We start from the raw sequence: 24,943 nt of genomic DNA, 5'->3' as shown, positions 1-24,943 counted from the left end.
CCTTCCAAGAAGGAGTAAAACAAAAATAATAATTATAAAATTCATAAAGAACGGCTCGTACAGCCAGTAACTCAATAAATTGCAAATTAATAATATAGCTTAATTCTGCGATTCCCAACACCAGGGACCCTCCAGGATAAGAAAGCTCTCCTTCCAAGAAGGAGTAAAACAAATACAACAATTATAAATTCATAAAGAACGGCTCGTACAGCCAGTAACTCAATAAATTGCAAATTGATAATATAGCTTAACTCTGCGATTTCCAACACCAGGGACCCTCCAGAGTACGAAAGCCCTCCTTCCAAGAAGGAGTAACCACATATTACACGCAAAAGCTGCGATTCACCACCTTCGGGGGGACCCTCCAGCTTTATCAATAATAATAAAAAAATAAATAAAAATAAAAAATCAAAAATTTAAATAAAAAATAAATTATAAAAATCAAGGGAAAAAGAGGAAAACTATCATGTCTAATCCAAATAACTTGGTAAGACCTCCTGTGCTAAGCGCTCCTCCTCCACAATCTGTTCCTTCCTCCTCGAATGCAAATGCATTCAACATGGAGCAATTGACGAACGTTATAGCAGGAGTCGTAAATAACATACTTAAACAAGAGGGACGAAACTTAGTTCAAGCTGCCCTCAACCCTAATGCGAACTTTACTGACATTTCGGACGTGACTATCGATTCTAGCCTACCGAACAATATTACAGAGTTAGACAAAATTCCAGATGTAGTGAGATGTTTGCGTGAATTTTCGGGAAACCCAGGGGAATTCAACTCCTGGAAAAAGAGCGTAGATCGCATTTTGCAGATCTACGAACCGCAAAAAGGAACGCCTAAATACTATGGAATCCTCAACGTCATACGTAACAAGATTGTGGGCAATGCCGACATTGCCCTGGAATCATATAACACGCCTTTGGACTGGAAAGCGATTTCCAGATGCCTCACTTTACACTACGCGGACAAACGCGACATCGGTACCCTTGAGTACCAAATGACCTCCTTAGTGCAGGGCAACCTGACGGTCCAAGAGTTTTATCAGCGCGTCTATTCCCACCTGTCACTTATCCTTAACAAAATCGGAAGCATGGAAGTTAATCAAGAAGCCATGCATCTAATCACGCGTACCTATCGGGATAAGGCCCTTGACACCTTTATTCGAGGACTTAGAGGCGATCTGCCAAGACTCCTCGGAATGAGAGAACCAGCGGATCTTCCACAGGCTCTTCATTTATGCCTGAAGCTGGAAAACCAGAGTTTTCGTTCTTACTACGCACTGAAAAGCAGTGACCAGAACAGGAAACCTCACAACTTTCGTCCACCCCTTCCACCAAGAAGGTCCAACAATAAGTTCTATCCTGAATTGGCATATTTGCCCCAGTCGCGACCAAACCCGGCTATCCCCAACAGAGGACATAGGCCATATTTTCAACGGTATTATCAGCCCAACATATCCCAGCAACCAAACAACCTAACACCGCGTCCGCAACCGTTTCCGTTTCCGAAACCTCAACCACGACCGGAACCAATGGACATAGATCCATCATTACGTACACGCCATGTTAATTACATGAACAGACCACGCGCTAACGACTTTTTCGGTAAGAGACCTCCGATCGATAGCCCACCGGTTCCGAATAAAGTGCAAAGGAATTTCCATATAGATTCCGACCAAAATTATGGTCAAGAGCAATCTATAGCAGAACATACAAATGACTATATAGACCAGTACGATGAATTACAAGACAACGATCTGACTGACATAACAGATATACATTTTTTAGGTTAACTCACTCTTCACTGCCTTATTTTGAATGCAGACTGGAGAGTGGAAAAATAGTGAAATTTCTAATTGACACGGGATCAACGAAAAACTATATTCAACCTTCTATCGTCCCTAATCCAATTAAAAATGAATCAAACTTTTTCGCAAAATCAATAGCAGGGGACATAGAAATAAAGGAACATACTTTCCTAAAGCTTTTTAATACAGAGTCAAAATTAAAATTTTTCCTTCTCCCAACGCTACGTTCATTCCATGGTATCCTTGGAAACGATTGCCCTTAAATTCTCGAAGCTGTTATCCACATCAAATACAATTTTATGTCAATCAAGGGTAACACCAAAATTAAAATAAAGCAACTTGAATCCAATTCAGCGAACGCAATTAACATTACAGAAGATCATATGACATCTACCCAACGAAGCAGAATCAACAATTTAGTGAACAACTTTTCTAAACTCTTTGCAGAGCCTAACGACAAACTTACTTACACTACGAAAGTTATAGGCGAAATTAGGACAAATAAAGATACCCCAGTTTACACAAGATACTACCCCTACCCAATGGCATTAAAAGGTGAGGTAGAATCCCAAATTAAAACAATGCTAGACGACGGCATTATTCAACCGTCAAGGTCACCATATAATTCACCCGTTTGGGTTGTAGCAAAAAAACCGGACTCTCAAGGCAATAAACAGTACAGAATAGTAATCGACTATCACAAACTCAATGCGATAACCATAGCGGATCGTTATCCAATACCCCAAATTAATGAGGTACTGTCCCAATTAGGGAAAAATCAATATTTCTCAGTCCTAGATTTAAAAAGCGGATTTCATCAAATCCCATTAAAAGAATCTGATATCGAGAAAACCGCTTTCTCAATTAATAACGGCAAATACGAGTTCACGAGGTTACCATTTGGACTCAAAAACGCTCCTTCAATTTTTCAGCGCGCGCTTGATGACATTCTTCGCCATCACATTGGCAAAATTTGTTACGTTTATATCGACGACATTGTCGTATTTAGTAAATCCGAATCAGAGCATGCCCTCCACTTACAACAAATTTTTAAGACGCTTGAAGATGCTAACATGAAAATACAGCTGGACAAATGTCATTTCTTTAGAGACTCAGTAGAATTCCTGGGATTCATAATTTCATTCAAAGGGATAACGAAAAACCCTGCAAAGGTGGAAGCAATAGCGAAGATACCATATCCAAAAACTATTAAACAACTCCGTTCATTTCTAGGCCTTTCAGGCTATTATCGCCGTTTCATAAAAGATTATGCTATGCTAACTAAACCTCTAACTTCACTCTTAAGAGGGGAAGAGGGACGTTTTTCAAAAACTAAATCAGCCAAGATAAATATTGTATTGAACAGCGAAGCAAAAGATGTCTTCAACAAAGTCAAGAACTCTCTTATGTCCGATGACGTTATACTGGCATACCCCGATTTTAGTAAAGAATTTCATCTAACAACCGATGCTTCCAATTATGCCATCGGTGCAGTCCTCGCACAAGATAAGAAACCCATAGCTTTTATATCCAGAACACTTACTAAGACGGAAGAATCCTATGCGACAAACGAGAAAGAATTTCTCGCCATAATATGGACACTAAACAATTTCAGAAACTACCTTTATGGCTCAGCCAAAGTCAATATATTTACGGACCACCAACCCTTGACCCAAGCACTAAGCAACAAAAACAATAATGCAAAAATGAAACGCTGGAAAGCTATCCTGGAGGAATACAATCATGAACTCCATTATAAACCAGGTACGACAAACGTTGTGGCCGATGCACTTTCAAGAACGATAACCGAGCCAATAAACGTTCTGTCCACAACCCAACACAGTGACGAAAGTTCATCCGATAATCTAATCCCGCACGTAGAAACTCCGATAAACGTTTTCAAAAATCAAATATTTCTAATCACTGGGTTAACTTCAACATATCAATTTAAAATAATATTTCCCACTTATCACAGACACATTTTAGAGGAACCAGTTCAGCAAATCTAATAAGCCTCCTTAGGAGATATCTAAATCCCTCCGTAGTTAATTGCATTAAGACAGAAGAACGCATTATGGGAAAAATTCAGGAAATATACCCAATACATTTTAGCAACTATAAAATTCGATTTACTCAATTTCAAGTACAAGACGTTACAAATGAACAAGAACAGGAAGAAATTATAATTACAACCCATAAAAGAGCACACAGAAACCACCGAGAAAATAAATCTCAAATCCTTGAAAAATACTACTTCCCATCAATGACGAAGAAAATAAAAACAATAATTCAGCAATGCTCGATATGCAAGGAAAATAAATACGACCGACACCCCAGTAAACCAGAACTAGGCGAAACGCCCATACCGCAATACCCTGGACAGATTTTGTATATTGATATTTACATCACCGACAGAAATATAGTATTGACAGCAATAGACAAATTCTCAAAATATGCACAAACCCAGATAATTAAATCAAGAGCAATAGAACACGTAAAAGAACCCCTACGAGAATTGCTTTTCCAATTTGGCGTACCCGAATCAGTGGTTATAGACAACGAAACTTCCCTTAATTCTGCAACTATAAAATTTCTGCTCGAAGACACTCTCAACATCAAAATTTTCAAAACACCGCCTTATACCAGTTCAGTTAATGGCCAAGTAGAACGATTTCATTCTACCTTAACAGAAATAATGCGCTGCCTAAAAGCAGAACGGAATTTTACTTCATTTGCCGAACTCCTTGATAACTCAGTCTATGAATATAATTATACCATCCACTCAACAACAAAAAAGAAACCAATAGAGATATTTTTCGGGAGAAGAGTCTCCACAGACCCAAGCCAGTTCGAAAAGGCAAGGGAGGAAAACATTTTAGAATTAAAAAATAAACAGGCAAAGGACCTTTGTTTTCACAACAAAAAAAGGGAAACCATAAAAATTTATCATCCAGGCGAAACTATCTATGTAAAAATAAACAAAAGGCTAGGCACAAAAATTACCCCAAAATTCAAAAAAGAAATAGTAAAGGAGAATAAACACTCAACCATAGTAACAGAATCGGGAAAAATAATTCACAAAAGCAATATAAAAAACTAGAATAAAACTGTCTAACCTTCTTTTCAGAACTCTCTTTATTTCGACCACCGCAACAATAGACATTTATGACTACTCTACTGCTCAACTGGTTACAATCAATGACGGGACAGCAAAAATTCAAAACGGAGCCTTTAGGCTAATACATATAATCGACCTTAACAAATACGAACAATTTCTAACGGATATTTACGAATACATTTCTTCAGACATTCCTAAGGATAGCATTTTACTACCTATCCTAAAGCACGAATTAGTCCAATCTCTCCAAATCCTTGATACCCTTAAACCAGCAAACTTACGACAAAAAAAGATCAATAAATATTCTAGGTACTGCCTGGAAATTTATAGCCGGATCCCCCGATCATGAGGATCTAGAAGCCATATCAAATAATCTAAACCAGCTTAACAGCAATAATGATAAACAAGTTCTTATAAACGAAATTTTTAATGAAAAAATTAATAACGTTACACAAATTGTGAATAAACTTTTTAATAATATACGGAAAGATATGAGTATAGTAAATGAAATGATTATTAATTTACAAAATAGAATTAGATTAATAAAAGAGGAATTAATAAATATTAAATATGCCGTACAATGGGCAAAGAGAGATATATTAAACTCATTATTGTTAAACAAGAACGAAATTGAAATTGCACTTGAAAAATTAGAAAATGATGAAATTCCATTTAAAAATGCGGAACAGGCATTAGAAATATCAGAAGTTAATGTTATTAGCAAAAATTTTACAATTTTTATATGGTGAAAACACCATTAACAATTAAAGAAAATTTTCAAAAAATCATTATAAGACCTGTAATAAAGGCAAATAACACTATAATTAATGTCGAATATAGTGAAATATTAAAAGGAAACAATCAAGTTTGCGGAATAAAAACTCATTGTAATAACTATAAGATAATTGAAATTTGTAAACAAAAGCAGATAGTTAATATAACTAATAGTAATTGTATACCTAGAATAATTAATAGCTTTAATTCAACTTGCACCATAAGCAACGGGCACCATATTCCACATATTGAAGAAATAAAATCAGGCATTTTACTACTTAATGGCTTTATGGGAAAAATAGATGCTGACGCAACAACCCAGAACTTGACGGGAACTCATGTTATCAACTTCCATAACTCAACATTGAAAGTTAATAATCAAATATTCATCAACTATGAGGCAATTCCTCCTCCAGCTATCCCAGCTGTCCTACAACCAGCACCAATCGAAAACGAACGGATTGAATTGCTTTCACTAAAATCTCTGCAAGAACTGCATATAAATAATACCCGAAAAATAAATCTTCTAAAGACAGTAACAATATCAACTGGCTCACTTTCACTTGGATCAATTGCAGCTATTACTTGCATAGCACTAATATTTTTCAAATTTTGGAGGAAAACTCAAAACAAAATAATCATCGCACAAAGCTTAGACAGCAACCAGATGCCTCCAGTAAGCCTCAACTTGGGTCAACTCAAAGATCTGCCAAAAGATCAATCAAGATATGTAAGTTTCAATAACTTACCCTATTTCTAACAACGCTCGAGGACGAACGTTTTTAAGAGGGGAAGTGTTAACATGGCAAATGTTAACTTTTCACACGCCGATCAGCTACATGAGTACAGCGGACGTACAACGCTTACACAGCGCTTCCCACAATATTCCAGACGCACTGTCAGCAGAAAAGCCAACGGCAGCAACACCCCAATTGAATTAGGCCGGATGTAATGCACGCGCAACCCAAGTCAGCGATTCCTCGAAATTGCGCACGCCACCACAGGTAGCTCGGTGCATTTTAAGTTTAGGTTTTAGATTAAGAAATTTTGTAATTTTAGTTTTAAGTTGAACTCAATAAAGAGCGGTCGTTCCGCAATCTCTTTTAAAAAGAGATTTCCACTTTAACTTGCATATGTTTTGTGCATTTTTTATCAATTGAAGAACTACATACGTAAAGTAATATACTAATTAACTATTTACCTACTATCAGAGAACATAAAATAATTGTTTCGCAATTTACTTCTAGTATTGAAATGTCCGACACAGAACTTTTTTATTAGCTACTTATGTATGTTTTCTTCTGCAAGTTACTGTATGCTCATGCGCGCACATGACGCACAGCAGCCGCGGCTGTCGAGCATTTAGAAAGACATATTTACAAACATATATTGATGCATACATATGTACGAAGCCGCGGGCACTCGACTTGACAAAAATTCAAGATTTATCAAATATTGGCAAATAATTCTACGAGAAATATATCAATATTGACTATTTTCGAATGGCCGAGAAAATTGGCATATGGCGGCTCATTTTATGAATGAAAGTACTGTGCTCGTAGAAATATGAGCTCGAATTTATCAATGAATTTTTTGATGATGAGTTTTTGTTGAAACTGTTCAGCGCCGTCGCGACTATTTTGAGCTGTTCAGCACCATGGCAACTAGAATGATGGCCGCTACGCCTGCGCCTGTGACTGTTCCTGTAGTCGCTAGGCATAGAATTTTAGCTTTGAACGACATACCCATTTTGAGGAATAAAGTGAGTGCCTGTTTGTGCGGTTGCATGTACATGCATATGTGTATATTAATAAGAATTGTGTTGCTTGAATTCAATTCACATATTTGTATTTGCATATGCCATCTTCCTGTGTGCCTGGTAATGAAGCGTGTTCTATAAAGAATTTTTTGATTTGATCAATTGAACGTACATAGTTAGGGCATCAAGTGTGCATAATATAAGCACATGCAAATACGTCGATGCATATGCGGAAGAAATTATTTTAGCATTTGCAGGAATTCGATCATTCGAATATTTACTCCCTAATTATTGCATGAAATATAATAAGGCGATGCTCGTGAGGTAGATCATGTTGCTTCAGTGCACACATATGCGTGCAACACTAATATATATTTAATAAAGATGCAAACTTAGTTGTCCCATATATGCAAATACGTTTCTTTGAAGTTTTCTTTTATTTATTTTAAATTTCAAAGTTTTATACTATCTATAAAATGCATACATATGTATATTATTCCCTGTAATAAATGTAAATTGAAAAAAAAAATCGTTTGGCAAAGGAACAAATGAATGCATATTCAAATGTACATATGTAAATATGATAAGGCGATGCGTCGTGAGATAGGCCATTGTTGCTGCAGTGCGTGTGCGCATGCATATGTAACACCATAAGAATTGAAGATGCAATTGAACTTTTGCACAAATATAACTAACATAATATATGTATATATACATATATTGATATACATTCATTGATTCATCAATATACCAATACTCTCGTAGAATTCTTGTGTAAAACTAATTTCGACTCGAAAAATTAGTAAAAATTTTAATCAAATTTGTATAAGTTATAAATTTACTAAAACGCACACAACAAAATGTGAGGTCGTTTTATAATGTATTTTGTTTCAATTCTTCTTTTTAAATTAAATCAATTTCTTTGATTTTAAATGTTGGCGCACAATTTCAAATCTTATTTGCACTGTATTTGTTTGAAAATATAAATTGAATAAATTTTCGTTTATCAAGGGAACATAAAAATGCACAACCAAATGCCTTGCAAAATGCCGTCGGCGTTCATCAATTTGATTTCATACAGAAACCAAAAACTGAGCAGAACCGATGTACTTGTACATAATTCACTGTAATCAGCTTTGTTAAGAAGTTCCCCGCTGTCGAGTTGAGCGAGGTGAAAAAGTGAGACTTCTCTATACATTAACGTTCTCTGAGTTTCGTTTGTGTGTTTGCAACGACTTCGATACAAATAAAACGACGAGAACGCAAAAACCAAAAAGCAAGAGTAGATTTTTTTTGTGTTTTTGCAACGGCTTAAGAGCAACGTACAACGTGCAGTGGTGTTTATAGCTCCAATATTGAAGAACGTTTTGGAACTCTATTGAGGGGAATTATTGTGAGCCATAAGGGCTGCACAACGAGTAGACGTTCAAAAAAAACCAACATGATTACAAGTGAATTTCTGCAGAACTTAAAGCAGTGGTCGCCAACCTTTTCAATGTGTTGAGCTACTTTCAAGATTATGAAATAAACAGCGAGCTACTTGCACAAGCCAACATAAATTAAATAATACACAGTTATATTCGACATAGAATACATGTATTTATTTTACTAATATACGTTCTATATATAATATATATATAATAAAGAAGATTCACACAAATAAGTTGAACTGAATAACGCTTTCACTTTCAACGCAACACGACATAAAACTGAATACTTATCTTTACTTACTAAAGTCCATATACATTTTGTATTTGAACCTAAAGATTTTAAAGTCAAGTCACTTTGAAAAGCAATCAGTTCCATTTCTGTCACAGCAATGTCTTCGCCAAAGTTGTTCAAAACACAAGTTGCAAACTGTTGTATATCAATGTCCATGAAGGGTGAAACAACAAATTGCGTCACTAAAGCAATTTTGCTGAAATCCTTGAAACGATTTTTGAAGTTTTCCTTCAAGTTAGAAACTATTCCCATATGATATTTACTGTCATAGGGCTCTAATAGATTTCTGGATATCTTTTCGGAAAGAATAGGAAAATGCTTAGTATCGCGGTTTTTTAGGTTTTGTTCCCAAAATTCAAGTTTTGCAATAAATGCATTTATATCAGAAATCATTTCCGCTAATTCTTTATCCCTGCCTTGAAGCTGCAAGTTAAGCTCATTTAATTTCTCTGTAATGTCCACAAGAAAACCAAAATCTCTGAGCCAAGTCGAATTTTCCAGTTCAGGAATCGGTTCATCGCGTTATTTGAAACGTTTGAGCATTCGTCCTCTGCTTAACCATCGCACTTCAGAGTGAAGAAGTAGCTCTCCGTATTGACAGTCAATTTCATCAGCCAAGGTTTTAAATAATCTTCTTTGTAACGCTTGAGCTCTAATCTTGTTCACAATTTTCACCACCAGTTTCATAACGTTGCTCAAGTTTAGAAAATTTCCACATAATGCTTGCTGATGTATAATACAGTGGTAACTAAGAAATTGTGGAAAACTTTCATCCTTATGACATAGCGCCACGAGCCTTTTATCACAACCCACCATAGCTGGAGCACCGTCAGTTGTCAGGACTACCATTTTTGATATTGGAATTTTCTCAGAAGAGATGAGATTTTTTAAATGAGAAAACAGCTCTAGCCCAGTAGTATGTCCTTTGAGTGGAATAAACTTCAAAAGATCTTCTTTAATTGTAAAATCACTAAAAGCCATCCTGACAAATATGGTCATCTGTGAGGTGTCAACTACATCTGTTGATTCATCCAGTTGCAGTGAAAAATAAATACAGTTATCTAAGTCACTTCTTAACTGTAAAAAAATATCATTGCTCATTACTTCTACTCGCCTCATCACTGTATTAGCAGAAAGTTGCATAGGTTTTATAGCAGACACTATTTCGTCTTTATTTCTAAAGTTGGCGAATAAAGAATCTGCAGCTTCCAAAAATGCTTGTTTTATGATTTCCCCGTCTTCATAAGGTTTTTTCTTTTATGCAATTATCTGGGAAACACGATAAGATGCTTCAGTTGCAGCCTTATTTTTGTCGATTGTTTTCAAAAATATTGACTGTTGTCCAATTAACTGGATTTTTAAATGTCTCAGTTTTTCTCTTCTGGTGGCAGAATTTAACGGGAATGCCTTCTCAAAATTCGAATGTACAGTTTTATGATGCCTCTCAATATTTCCTTTTTTAGGAACTGACACAGATGTATTACATAAGAAACAAACACTTTTGCCTTTAACTTCTGTGAAGAAGTGTGGTTCTTCCCATTCCGAATGGAAATGGTATGTCTTCGCCTTCTTACTACTGCTTGCCATAATGTTTCGAACTCTAACTCAACCGCTGCACGCAGAACGTTGATAATGCCGTTCAGTATTAAACTGAGCGCAATGTCGACGTGCATTGCGTATATATTATATAAAGCCAAAAAATTCTCGAACACGCTAATCGGTTCCAGCCGATCCTAGAACGGAGACGCGACTTCGCGTCGTGTTTGTCGGCGCGAAATCGCTTACCGCAGTGTTGCCGCTGTTTATCTATTTATTATGAAAATTTCTGAAATTTGCTAATACTGGTATGATTTTCAGACTTGTGGATTTTTTGCAACGTGAGCAGCGCGAACTACCAGAATTGCCTTTGCGAGCTACCGGTAGCTCGCGATCGACGGGTTGGCGACCACTGACTTAAAGCAAGCCAGTTTTTAATTTTTTTTGGATGACAATTGCATCCAGAAAAGTTAACTACACTATAATATGGGAAAAATGATCAAATTAAACACTCTAAGGGTTGATCAAATCAACAAATTGCTACAAAACCAAGGTGCGACGGCAATGGGCAATAAAACAACAAAAATTCTTAAATTGACTGAAATTTACGGAGCTGATGAAGTTGATGCTGAAGAGTTGGAGGTAAGCAGCGAAGTTACAGCTATGCAGAAGCAAATGGAAGAAATGAGTGGCATTATTGCGGGGCTAGCTAAGTCTGTAAACGATTTGGTGACAGTACAGATAAGGCAAACCTTAACACCGTCGAACGCCACAACGATTCCAGCAGAAGTTAGTTGCCACGATAACCATTCAACTGCCACAACAGAGGTTCACGCCGAAATACCAAGGAGTTCATCAGAACATGATATTAATAGTACACCAATAGCACTAGATCGTCCATTGTTAGTACCAATGACGCAAAGTGAATGGAAAAGAAGCGCAGTACACGACATCATCGCATTATTACCTGATTTTGATCCATTAAAAGGGAGTTTAACATCGAAACAATTTGTTGATAAAGTTATACAGCTACGAGAAGCATACGGATGGTCTGAGCAAGAAATTTTGTTAGCCGCTCAATCGAAGTTGAAAGGGGTGGCCAAAGAATGGCTCGATGCACAAAACGTATTTCAACGATGGTCAGCTTTTGTATCAGCATTTCAAAAAGGTTTTCCTTTCACAATGTGGACGGCAGAAGTGCACATGGAATTATCACGAAGAAAGAGGCGAACAAGTGAAACTTTTAGTCAATATTATTACGCTATGTTAAATATTGGTAGGCGAGGTAAGGCTGATGAAGAATCAATCAATACATTTATTATTCGGGGGTTACATGACAGTAATTTAACACGCACCCTTATAGCAATGAAATTATCAACGTGTAACGATTTATTGCGATCTCTTGATAGTTTAGCGGATGTATATTGTGCGTTCAAAGGTAGAGATAGTGGTAATAGAAATGCAAACGAGGTAACACGAAATGTTACTAAAGAGAAGAAATCTACAAAATGTTTTAATTGCAACGAGTATGGATACATTGCAGCACAATGTCCAAAGCCTCCAAGAAAGGAAAGATGCGCAAAATGTAAAAGGTGGGACACGATTCTAAGTCTTGCCGCTATGAAAAATCAACGGTTGAGAAGGTAGTTAGTGAAAATTTATATCCACCATTACTGTAAAAAAAATTATTGACCAGAAACAAAAGTATGGCAAGCTGGACAATCGTCCAAAATCCGGCAGACCAAGGCGACTAAATGTTTCTGAAATAAGGTCGGTTGTGAGAAGTGTGAAAATAAATCCGTCAGAAAGTGCTATAAAACTGTCCAAAAATATTTCACAAACATCTGGAAAGCCGGTTAGTGCTAGCACAATTCGTCGAGCATTGTATGCGAACGGTCTCTATGGGCGAGTTCCGCGGAAAAAACCTCTTATCTCGAAAACCAATCAAATAAAGCGATTCAACTTTGCTAAAAAGTACCAGTATAACGGCGTTTCATTTTGGAATAACGTACTACAGTAGGTTCTGTTTTTATGCGGCTTTTTTTTATGCGCTTTTGAAATAGTGCGGTTTTTTTTAAATTACAAAATGCATGTCGACCTATCGGGAATTGTACATATAAACAAGATTCTAAACCAGCTAAGCAAAAACTCATCACAGATTCATGCGGTCTATGGAACGTATCTATAGTTATAATATGGGACTAGTGCCCTTTTTTATGCGATTTTATTACATTATTTCAGATTTATGCGGTTTTAGCATTTGAAACGTATCTATAGTTTTACTATAGAACTAGTAGCTTTTTTTATGCTGTTTTTTTTTATGCTGTTTCTTGCGGAACGTATCTACCGCATAAAAACAGAACCTACTGTATTTAGCGACGAAAGCAAATTTGAGGTGTTCGGCAAGAAAAAAGCAACAAAAATTTGGCGAACCAGAAATACGACACTTGGAGAAGGTAATGTAGTATCCACTGTGAAGCATGGGGGTGGCTCGGTGATGGTGTGGGGGTGTATGGCCGCTGGCGGGGTAGGTAATTTGACATTCATAGAAAGCACTATGAATAAAATAGACTATCTCAACATATTGAAGAATAACCTGCGCCCTAGTGTCGAAAAATTGAGCTTGGATCAGTCTTGGTAATGTAGTATCCACTGTGAAGCATGGGGGTGGCTCGGTGATGGTGTGGGGGTGTATGGCCGCTGGCGGGGTAGGTAATTTGACATTCATAGAAAGCACTATGAATAAAATAGACTATCTCAACATATTGAAGAATAACCTGCGCCCTAGTGTCGAAAAATTGAGCTTGGATCAGTCTTGGGTATTTCAACAAGACAACGACCCTAAGCACACTGTTGTCAAAGAATGGAAAGTTGTCAAAGAATGGATGCTATATCACATACCCAAGCAATAAGATCACCCTCCCCAGTCACCGGACCTCAACCCCATTGAGCATCTATGGGAGCACCTAGACAGACAAATTCGAAAAAAAAACCATTACTAGTAAGGATATGCTCAAAGCCGCGATTTCTGAAGAATGGCAGAAAATTGCACCAGAAGTGACTGCAAACCTTGTTAATTCTATGCCACGACGTTTGCAAGCAGTGATAAAGGCAAATGGAAAGCATACAAAATACTGAATATGCATCTTGCTCTTCTGTACACTTTCATTTGACGCCTAAACTATGAAGTATATAAGATTTTTCGTTCATAACTTTTTTCGTTGTAATAATTTTGTTTATGTTTTTGTATAAACTCGAATAGTATTAAATATGAATTTAAAAAAATATAATATGTTTCTTTGTATCACCCATCAAAGTATTGAATAAAGCTAATATTAATACATTCCAAGTTTGTACACTTTCTTTTGACATTGACTGCATAGATAGGTCATATTAAAAAGCTACCTAACATTCTTTGCTTCTAATCACCAAGAAATTCTTATCGGCTGCTGCTAAATTTACATAATTCAGCCCCTTACGGTTAATTTTTGTTGAAAAATGTGTCTGTGGTGAAATTGTCTTCGCGAGACGAGTACCCCTCGAAAATGAATACTTTCCAGTCATTAAGACTTCTCTATTCAATTACGTTCTCTGTGTTCCTCCTTCATCTCAGGCCTCTGCGACTTCTGTTTTAAATGTTGCTACTGAATCTGTGCCCGCAATGCGACAGACATCCCAGTGGGAAATGGTAACAAAAAGTAGTAGAAGGAAATTTAATAAGCCAATTGTGATTGGTTCCAATAACAATAATAAGCTACAAGTTCAAGTTCCCAATATTTAAATGGGAACAATAAAAAATTGTGCTCTTAACAATGGTTAAAAACATTTTTTAAATGTACTTTCAAAATGTTTCTGGATTGAGAACTAAATCTAATCAAGTTTTAGCGTTTAGTTCGCAAATGGATTATGATATTTTCGTTCTCATCGAGACATGGTTAAATGAAAACTTTTTCAATAATGAGTTTTTTGATCCAAATCTATACCATATATGTATATCGTAAAGACCGTGATGTCGAGAAAACTGGTCTCTGCAGAGGAGGAGGGGTTTAATAGCTGTTCAACGGAAGTACCGCTCATCACTAGTATCTCTGAAAAACAATGATACACTCCTGGATCAGCTGTGTGTCTCTGTGAATGGTGCTTCAAATATTTTGATTTGTGCGTCATATATTCCTCCGTCAAATATTGATACATTGTATAAAGAACATGTGGGTAACGTTTTAGCTCTAACCACAAATAGTGGCAACTTTTGTGTTTTTGGGGACTTCAATCTGAGTAATATTGAATGGTCTAGTTTAGATGATACTGTATTATGACCAAACAATGTTAGTAATATAGTATATCTGAAATTTATTTGATTGATAATTTTTTAAGTTTTGGACTGGTTCAGATAAATAATTTCTCAAATAGTTTTTCTTGAATTCTCGATCTCATTTTCATTAATGATAATATAAATTTTTCTTTATTAGAATGTGGAGACCCTCTGTCTACCCCTGGTCTGCATCATGTACCACTTATCCTACATATAGAATTCTATGAGTTTAATGATTTGTATCCTGAGAATGTGACTACCAATTTTTGCTTTAGAAACTTTGATTTTAATATAATTAATTTAGCAATTTTATAATTAATTTAGCAATTTTAGATTGGGATTCTTTATTTACTGGGGTTGAAGTTGCCAATTGTTATGATATTTTCAAGCATAATATAAATGATATCTGTAAAAATAATATACCTGTGACAAATAGGACTAGAGAAAACTAAAAAATTTTAGAAATAAATATTTCAAAAAGTTTAAATTTTCTCATTCTATCACAGATTAAGATAAATATCTACATTTCTCTTGAGAACTTAAATCTTTGGATAGGGACTTAAAGCGAAATTATTTTCTCAAGTGCGAATCGGACATTAAATTAAATCCTAGTTCCTTCTGGCGATACGTTAAATCCAGGAAACCATGTTCAAGTATTCCTTCGGTTGTCTTCTATAACGAATCTCAAGCACATATTTCTATAGATGCACCCAATCCTTTTGTTGTGTACGTATACAAAGTCTCTCGTCGTTGTAACTTTTCGTATGTAACTGTTGCAAATGATCTCTTAAATGTGTTAAGAGACGTTTGAAGCAATTTCGCAGAGAACATTGATGAATAGAGAAGTCTCACGAGCTACGAATAGTGTGAATTGTCAAAAATGAAGTCTAACCGGCGCCGGGGTGTGGTAAAACTTTTAACAGAGATGTTTACAGCGATTTCTCCTTTAGCATATTGGCCCTGCACAGTTTTTGGCTCCTGTAGGAAATCAAATTGACGAATAGCCGACGGCATTTTGCAAAGTATTTGCTTGTGCATTTTTATGTTCCCTTGATAAACGAAAATTTATTCATTTTGTATTTTCAGACAAAGGTGATGAAGAAAAAATGATTGAATATTTATTATATGCGCCAACATTTCAAATCAAAGTAACTTTAATATTTTGATTTAATTTACCTCTCACATTTTGGTATGTGCGTTTTAGTAAATTTAAAACTAAATAAATTTGATCAAAATGTTTACTAATTTTTTGAGTCGAAATTAATTCATAGCATACAAGTGTTTTGGTATATCGACATATGTATTTACATACATTTGAATATGCATTTATATGTTCCTTTGGCAAACCAAATTTTTTTCAATTTACATTTTATTACAGGGAATAATAATATACATTCATTTGTATGTATGCATTTTGTAGATAGTATAAAACTTTAAAATAAATAAAGGAAAACTTCAAAGAAACGTATTTGCATATATGGGACAACTAAGTTCAATTGCATCTTTATTAAATATAGTGTTGCACGCATATGTGTGCACTGAAGCAACATGACCTACCTCACGAGCATCGCCTTATATTTCATGTAAATAACCTAATGATCAAATTCCTGCCTCACAAATGCTAGAATAAATTTCTTTTGAATATTCATGTACATATTTGTATGTGCGTATGTACACTTGGTGCCCATATCCCTTCAAACAAATCAAAAAATTCTGTATACAAAACGCTTCATTACCAGGCACACAGGAAGATGCATGTACATACAACCGCACACACAGGGCACTCACCTTATTCCTCAAAATGCGTATGTCGTTCAAAGCTAAAATTCTATGCCTAGCGACTACAAGAACAAAAAGCAGTCATAGACGCAGGCGTAGCGGCCATCATTCTAGTTGCCATAGCGCTGAACAGTCGCGGCGGCGCCGAACAGTTTCAACTATTGTACTGTGCAACAAAAACTCATCATCAAAAAATTCATTGATAAATTCGAGCTCATAGTTCTAAGAGCAAGAACTTTCATTCATAAAACGAGCCGCCCATATGCCAATTTTCTCGACAATTCGAAAATAGTCAATATTGGAATATTTTGCGTAGAATTATGTATTTGCCAATATTTGATAAATCTTGAATTTTTGTCAAGTCGACTGCCCGCGGCTTCGTACATATGTATGCATCAATATATGTATGTAAATATGTGTATATGTACAATGCTGTGCCAATGAATGTGCGCTGCGCCTATGAATGCGCGCTGGATTTCTTGAGAAGTTTTACCGTTTTATCTTGAGCTGTGGCTGGTGAGCATACATACACACAGCATACCATATGCGTATGCGCAAATGTATATAAATTCACAAATTTACATTTGCATATGCCATCTTCCTGTGTGCCTGGTAATGAGGCGTTTTCTATAGAGGATTTTGATTCAGTTGAAGGGATTCAACAAAGTTTTACAGACACCAGACAGACAGACATAACATATGTATATAATTTGGATGATTTGGAGAAATTCAAATATATAGGTCATATTAAAAAGCTACTTAACATTATTTGCTTCTAATCACCAACAAATTCTTATCGACTGCTGCTAAATTTACATAATTCAGCCCCTTACTGTTAACTTTTGGTGAAAAATGTGGCTGTGGTGTACCACGCGCGCAAAACGAGTACCCCTCGAAATTCCATACGTTCCTGTCATTGAGACTTCTCTATTCATCAATGTTCTCTGAATTTCGTTTGCTCTTTTCCTTTTTGTTCGTTGATGCGCTTACTGGTAGTATTTTTCCCCTCGCTTGTGTCGCCAATTGAAAATTCAATTCGTATGTAGGAATGGATGTAAAACATGTTAATTCCACTTCTGAGATGTCAAGAATAGCCAATTTGTATGTATTCTGTTTTAAAATTCATATTTTATAAATCTTGTACAAGCCCAAACCGAAACTTGTAATTAATTAAAATGAGTATACGGGTGTCAGGAATATTCAACCTGCACATTCAACGAACCGACGACTACTGTTCTCCTTTTGAACGTCAACCAGCGAATGCTCTCCCACAAGCAAACTGTCGGTGACACTAGTGAGACATTAGTGAGGCGACGGGGTGCCGAGAAATACCATCCAGATTGCGTGGTACCCCCTGTTAAGCATGGGAGAGAAAGCATTATGATCTGGAGCTGTATAGCTGCTGATGGTGTCAGCGAAATGTTCATTTGCGAGGCTCGCATGGACTGTAAAAAATTTTTAAATGTATGAGAAGCCGTACTTTTGCCTTTGTTAACGCGCATTTTCGGCGAGACTAATATAGGAAGAGTTAAATTCCTACAAATCCATGGCTTAGTTTGGTTTAGAGACAATAACATTTTTTGGTTAGATTGGCCAACACAGTCTCCAGATTTAAACCTCTATGGTGTGGGCTATTTTAAAACGAAAGGTAAAAGAACATCATCGCAAATAGTCCTGACATAGTCCGCCATATGTAAAGTCGAATGTGCCAAGCTTGTACGCAGCATACCCCAGAGGATTGCTGCTGTTATCATAGCAAAGGGTAGACGTACTAAATATTAATGTTTTTATCACTAATTTCTTTTATTTTTACAGATTTCATAATAAAAGATCAATCCAATACATATCAAACAAAAAATACAACAAAAAAGGAAACTCCGTAAAAAGTGCAAACTACTAAACATCCCGAAGATAAGGCAAAACTTAATAAATCAACAACTGAATTAAAAGCATAATTAAAACAAAACCAAGATAAAAAGCTTGAGAATTACATCCATAACTTGAGGGCCACGGCAGTTAACAATTATTCTCTATGGAAAGCAACTAAAAACTTAGTCAAAGCAGTTCCACATAAACCTCCCATCAAAACACTGCACGGAACTTGGGCAAAGACCAAAAAGAAGAGGCAAACACACTAGCTGAACACTTTAAAGCAATATTCTCAAACGAAAAAGACAATCAACACATTGAACAAAATGTAAATACGAGTAACCCAGAAAAGAAAATGAAAATGACAGCCTCAGCAGAAATCAGATATCATTTGAAAAATCTGAACAGTAAAAAAGCACCAGGCTACAATCTAATAAATGATAAAATACTAAAAGAACTACCTGATGCAACAATCACATACATACGATAAATATTCAACAGTATATTTAGTATATATAGACATCATATCGCCCCATCAGTCACTTGCCCATTCTTTCAAAAGTGTTTGAAAAAATATTCTTTGTCAGATTAGACGAAATTCTGATAGAAAAAAATATAATACCAAGCCCTCAATTAGGATTTAGACGACAGCATGCGACTGTGCAACAAGTCCATAGAGTTATAAACAAAATACTAGATGATATGGATAATAAAAGTTCTGCATAGCTGTCTACTTAGATATTGCAAAAGGTTTTGACAGGGTGTGGCATAAAGGACTATTGCACAAGCTAAGCGAAATATTACCACGGAACCACTTCACCATTCCCAAAGTTTGAAGACGAATGCTCAAGCATGATGCAAATGACAGCAGGTGTATCCCAAGGCAGTGTTCTAGGCCCTATATTGTACTTGATATTTACAGCAGATATACCGGTTCCAACAACAAAAATTGCATGATAGCCACATTCGCGGATGACACGGTTTTAATGGCATCAAACAAAATAGAAAAAAAAGCTACTGACATTCTTCAACAAACAATAAATGACACTGTATCATGGCTCGATAAATGGGGAAAAGAAGTCAACAAAGATAAAACGGTACAAGTAATTTATACAAATAGAAAGCCTAAGAAACACAAACTAACAATAAAAAGCAATGAAATAAAAATCCATCCTAGTGCAAAGTACCTTGGCATAACTATACATAAAAAACTAAGTTGGAAACGACATATAGAAAACAAGCGAAATGAAATCAAAAACAAGTTCAGACAACTAGACTGGCTGTTGGCTAAAAATTCAAAGCTAAGCCTTAACAATAAAGTAGTGATATATAAATCTGTAATCTCACCCATTTGGAAATATGGAAATAGAAATCTGTGGCACAGCAAAAAAAATCCAATATCAAAATAATTCAAAGGACCCAATCTAAAATACTTCGAACAATAACAAAAGCAGACTGGTATATACCAAATGACGTGATCCACAGCGACCTCAATATCGACACAATAGATGGCTCAATTAGAAAATACAGCATCAAGCATATACAACGACTAAGAAATCCTCAAAATGAACAAATGCGCAAACTACCACAATCGGAGAAAGCGGGGAAAACGAAGATTAACACCAACAGAACTCACAATTTAACAAAACAATAAAGAAAAAATAATAATTATTAATAATAATAACAATTATAACACTTACAAAATTATATAATGTAGCATAATCTGAAGCAAAATTGAATGTTTATCTAATTACTTATTGTTTAAATTTAACAGACTGAAATTTAAAAAGAGAAATAAAAAAAAAAAAAATACTTCAATACTTAATGGGGTGCCTAGTACTTCTGGCCAAGGCTGTATGCATATGAAAATGAAATATTATTTGCATTGCTTTCAAAGGTTCATATATGTATGTATCCTTATGTATTTACTTTTATACTATACTTAAATGCATAAATATTTGTAGATACTTACTTGGTACACCCGAAACTAGTCGCAGAGGGCGAAGAACTCTGAAAGCTCTCAGCGCTTTCACATCGAAGCCTTCCTTCATTAGATTAGAAAGCACAGTACTTATCATTCTGTGAATGAAGAAATATTAAAATAATAGATCTAAATTCGAATAAAATTAATATTAAAAACAATAAAAGCTTATTTTTCATTATTAAAACTATGTAGGCAAACGTATATATAAATATATGTTAGTACGTGAAAGAGATGTGAAATAAGATTTAAAGGTTTGATTAATTTCTTTTTATTTTTATAAATAGTATATGTTTTTTTATTTATTGTACCCCTTATGAGTGAACTTAAGCCTAACAGTAAGTTTTAAATCTTAAACTAATATAACTGTTTATTAGCCCGTTGAATGGGTTCTTTTTTATCTACGTATCTGCATCTAATGCTGTCTCATCGTTCTAGCCGTGATATGCTGATTGTGTGTGCAAGTGCAGTGGCAAGAGGGTTTGGGTGGGACTGCAATTTTTTAAAATATTTTTTACTGATAGTTTTGATTTCGTCATCTGCCATGTGATGTTAATGTATCCAAATGATGAAGTCGTCGACATAATGATTTCGTTTCCCCGAGGAAATATATGGTTGCGAACAGTGAAACTTCGTGAACTTACAGGCAACAATAGCGAGCGAACGTGATGCCAAAACAAAAACAAGAATTGATGGCGACAGCAGATGACGAGACAGAACTCGCCAGAAGATACGAGCTGCCATATCTAGAAATTACGATAGTTATTAAGCACATGTGTATAAGCGGAGGTGCATGCGCATAGCGTATTCAGACGTAAGTTAAACGTGTAAGAGGATAAACGAAAAGTAATATAGTGATTCACTAAAGCAATGAAGTGTGTTACCATTAATTTGTGACTTTTATTTGACAATCCATTGGTCAAAATCAGAGGAATTATTGAGAGAGATTTATTTGGGTTTTAACGTAAGAAATTCGTAACAATTGGTGCCAGAAGTGTTGAATAAAGTCCCAAGAACAGCATTGTGAAAATGGCAAAGTTGAGCGAGATCAAAGTTCCGCAGCTTAAGAAAGAGTTGGAACAGTGTGGCTAACTAACTAGACAGAGGGTGTCGATTTAGACGAATGTTTTATCCAGCTAGAAGATGAGGAGTTATATACCAAATCTCACAAATGTTAGCCGAGTTATGCGCAACTGAAAAAACAGGATACCTTTATATCCAAGTTAGAAGCAGATGAGACACATATGACGTGGCAAATGGAAATCATTGGGCCGCAGTGAAAACTCGTATCTGTGAACTGCAATTGAATCGTCCGAATATGTTAACCAGTGGTCCTAAAGTAAAAGCTCCATCCTTTAACGGCATTATACCATTCCCGATATTTAAGCTCTAGTTTGAAACAAGAGCAACAACACGTCACTAGAGTAATGCAGAATAAGTTGCTGCATTGGTTGTCTAGCCTTCGGGTTCTAGGGTTCTGTCGACGAAGTACTGCAGGCAGTTCCAGAAACCAATCGCGGTAACTATGAGAGTCTGATAACAGCAATAGGAAAACGTTACGGAAGTGACCACATGCAGAAAAGGTTCCTGATGGAACTGAAGAATCGTTGCCAGAGGACGCGCTAGAGATAGAGCGGTTAGCACATTTGGTGTATGCGAAATATACAGCATACTTAACACTGAAGAAGACGTTTGCTGAAGCATTGTCTTTTACACTGACCCAGGAAACAGCAGCTCTCTTGAGCAAGCCAGTGCACAAAGTTCTCCGGGTTGTTGTTGAAGAGCCTCCCTCGCGGGAAGAAACAATAAGGAAGAAAATTTCAGTAGTCTGATCATAGTACATAAATCAAGAATTACATCCGTGTTAAAGGAACTCCACCTCGGCGAGGTGCGGGGGGCTTAGTCAAATCATTAATCAAGCCTTATCATTGGATGGCAGTGTACGTACATTCCAGTACTGAGCGAATTCACTCACTCACAAAACTCTGAGTGCCGAAGTTCAGCCTGGCTGGGGACCCAGATCAAAAATAGCCCTGTCACGAACGGAGTGCTCCGAATACCTGGCGACCTCCGGTTCTATCTAGCCTTACCTGTGCACAAGGACCTCTGTGCAGGCGGACTTTCCTTGTCCGACACTAGTGGGACCAAAATGGAGAAGAATTTAAATAAATATATACCTAACAAGGAGGACGGCCCTCCCAAAAAACCGACGAAGGTGAACTCGACTGCTGCCATAGCCGCGAGCAAGATAATGGTCAGAGCTCCATTAATAGGAGTTAGAGGGGGCTTGAGCGGTAGGGCTGGGCCCAGTACAAGTACTGCAGGAGGCAGCGGGGGACGAGGAGGCTTGGGAAAACCGATCTCCAAGCGATCAAAGCCAGGAGTTTCGGGATCAACTTCGCTTAGGGCGAGCAGTCCCCATTTTACCTCAACCTCTTTCAGGGGGCGGGGGTTGGCACCTACTTCAAGGTTTAACCGGCAAGTTGCCATAGAAGGACCTACTACCTCGAAGCACTATCGTAGGGCAGAGGGGACAGGCTAAACATGTCCATCCCTCCAAGCAAAGCTACTTCGAGAAAAGGCGGCCAATACGGTCTTATTTAACTAGGAGAGGTAGAAGCAGAACAGCTAACAGAAGAACAGGCTAAATCGCTGGAATGGGCAAAGGGAGTAATATCCGACTTGGGAAAACCGGTGCTACTCCTAAAAGGCAACGTTCTGCAGAGAAAACAGAAGAAAAGGTCGCCAAAAAGCAAAAAATAGGTGGCCATAAATAACCTACGTTCAGTGAGGTCGTAAGAGGCGGCGGTGAGATACTGGCCGTCATTGACAAGGGAGAGGAGGAAGGGAATATTCCTAAGGAAAAATGAAGGTGGATTGAGGAGGCTATCGCTGAAGTTTAACACCAGATCATAGAGGAACCCCCGACCGCCTCCCCTTAGCCATAACGCAGGCTGGTATCAAGGTAGAGCACAGCTCATCGCCTGCGAAGACGTTAGGTCAGCCACGCTCTACAGATGGGCCGTAGCCAAGGTAGGAGAGGTTTGGCCGGGCGCCAAAATCGAAGTGGCTAGTAAGGAAGAAACTCCAAGCAGACCTCGAGCTTGAGTTTGAATTCCGGCCAAGCCGGCAGAGCCGAAAAAAATTGAGCAAATGTTCAAAACATGCAATAGCGACCTGCCAACTCACACAAGCCCTACGACATGCCTAGAACCAGGACTGTCCAGAAGCCCTCAGGAGACGAGATAGATTCCATAGTAGATGGAGAAAAGATTGTATTTTCTATAAAAAAAAACCCATAAAAATCAGCTGATCCAGATGGCATCATGTCAATTATAACTCAAAAGCTTCAGAAACATACGGAGCTCTGGCTCCTATACATCTTCAAAGCTTGCCTTTGTCTAACTTATATTCCAAACAGCTGGAGAAGAGTAAAGGTAGTATTCATTCCCAAGGTGGGTAAGAAAAAACATGAGGTAGCGAAGGACTTCCGACCGGTTTGTCTTACTTCCTTGCTCCTAAAACACACTAAAAAGAATATGAGATACACATTAGATCTTTAGCAATGGCAGCACGCTTATATGAAGGGCAATCCACGGAGACAGCTCTTCATGAAGTAATTAGGCACATTGAAAAATTCTTGCATCAGAAACAACTCACCATGACGTACTTCCGAGATATAGAAGATGCCTATAAGAATATATCAGTCGAAATTATAATCGATTCGCGTGAGAAACTGGATTCGATGTATGCTTCAAAACATAATTATTCTAGTATCAAGCGAGGCTGCTACGTTCACCCAAATTGTGAGCAGAGGTATTCCAAACGATGGGATCCTCTCCCTACTTTTTGGGTCTTATCGTTAAACAAAATTTTACTGCAACTCAACAGAGGGGGAGTGAAAGTAGTTGTTTACAAGATGACGTCGTGATCATAACATCGGGATTATTTACTTCCACTGTTATTGAAATGCTAGAAGGAGCTCTAAGAAGGAAAGCTAATTAAATGGGCTACAAACAGTGGTCTTAGGGTTAACCCAAGCAAAACCCAGTTAATGCTGTTTAAAAATGAAAGCAAGATATCACAGCTTAGACTACCGTTAATGAATGCTAGGAGTAGTACTAGATCCGAAACTGACCTGGAGGCCCAATGAAGAAAAGCGGGTAAAAAAGCGAATGTAGCTTATTATACGTGTAAAAGAGTTATTAGCAGTAATTGGGGTTTAAAACCTAAAATCGCCCTCTATTTTGACATACGGAGCATTAGTATGGTGGCCTGCTTCA

General features: G+C 36.9%; 1 protein-coding gene across 1 annotated transcript in view; it reads right to left on the bottom strand.

Annotated features, from left to right (window-relative positions):
- LOC129250536 (voltage-dependent calcium channel type D subunit alpha-1-like) overlaps nt 1-24,943 on the bottom strand; it is a 342,952-nt gene that overhangs the window by 229,275 nt on the left and 88,734 nt on the right. The window contains exon 7 of the mRNA XM_054890155.1: nt 20,652-20,758. Coding sequence (XP_054746130.1) covers nt 20,652-20,758 — 107 coding nt within the window. The remainder of the gene's footprint in view (nt 1-20,651; nt 20,759-24,943) is intronic.

Source organism: Anastrepha obliqua, chromosome 6 (genome assembly GCF_027943255.1).
Source record: "Anastrepha obliqua isolate idAnaObli1 chromosome 6, idAnaObli1_1.0, whole genome shotgun sequence".
NCBI classification, from domain to species: Eukaryota; Metazoa; Arthropoda; class Insecta; order Diptera; family Tephritidae; genus Anastrepha; species Anastrepha obliqua.
Note: the sequence above shows the minus strand (reverse complement) of the source record. Positions and strands in the feature narration are given on the sequence as shown.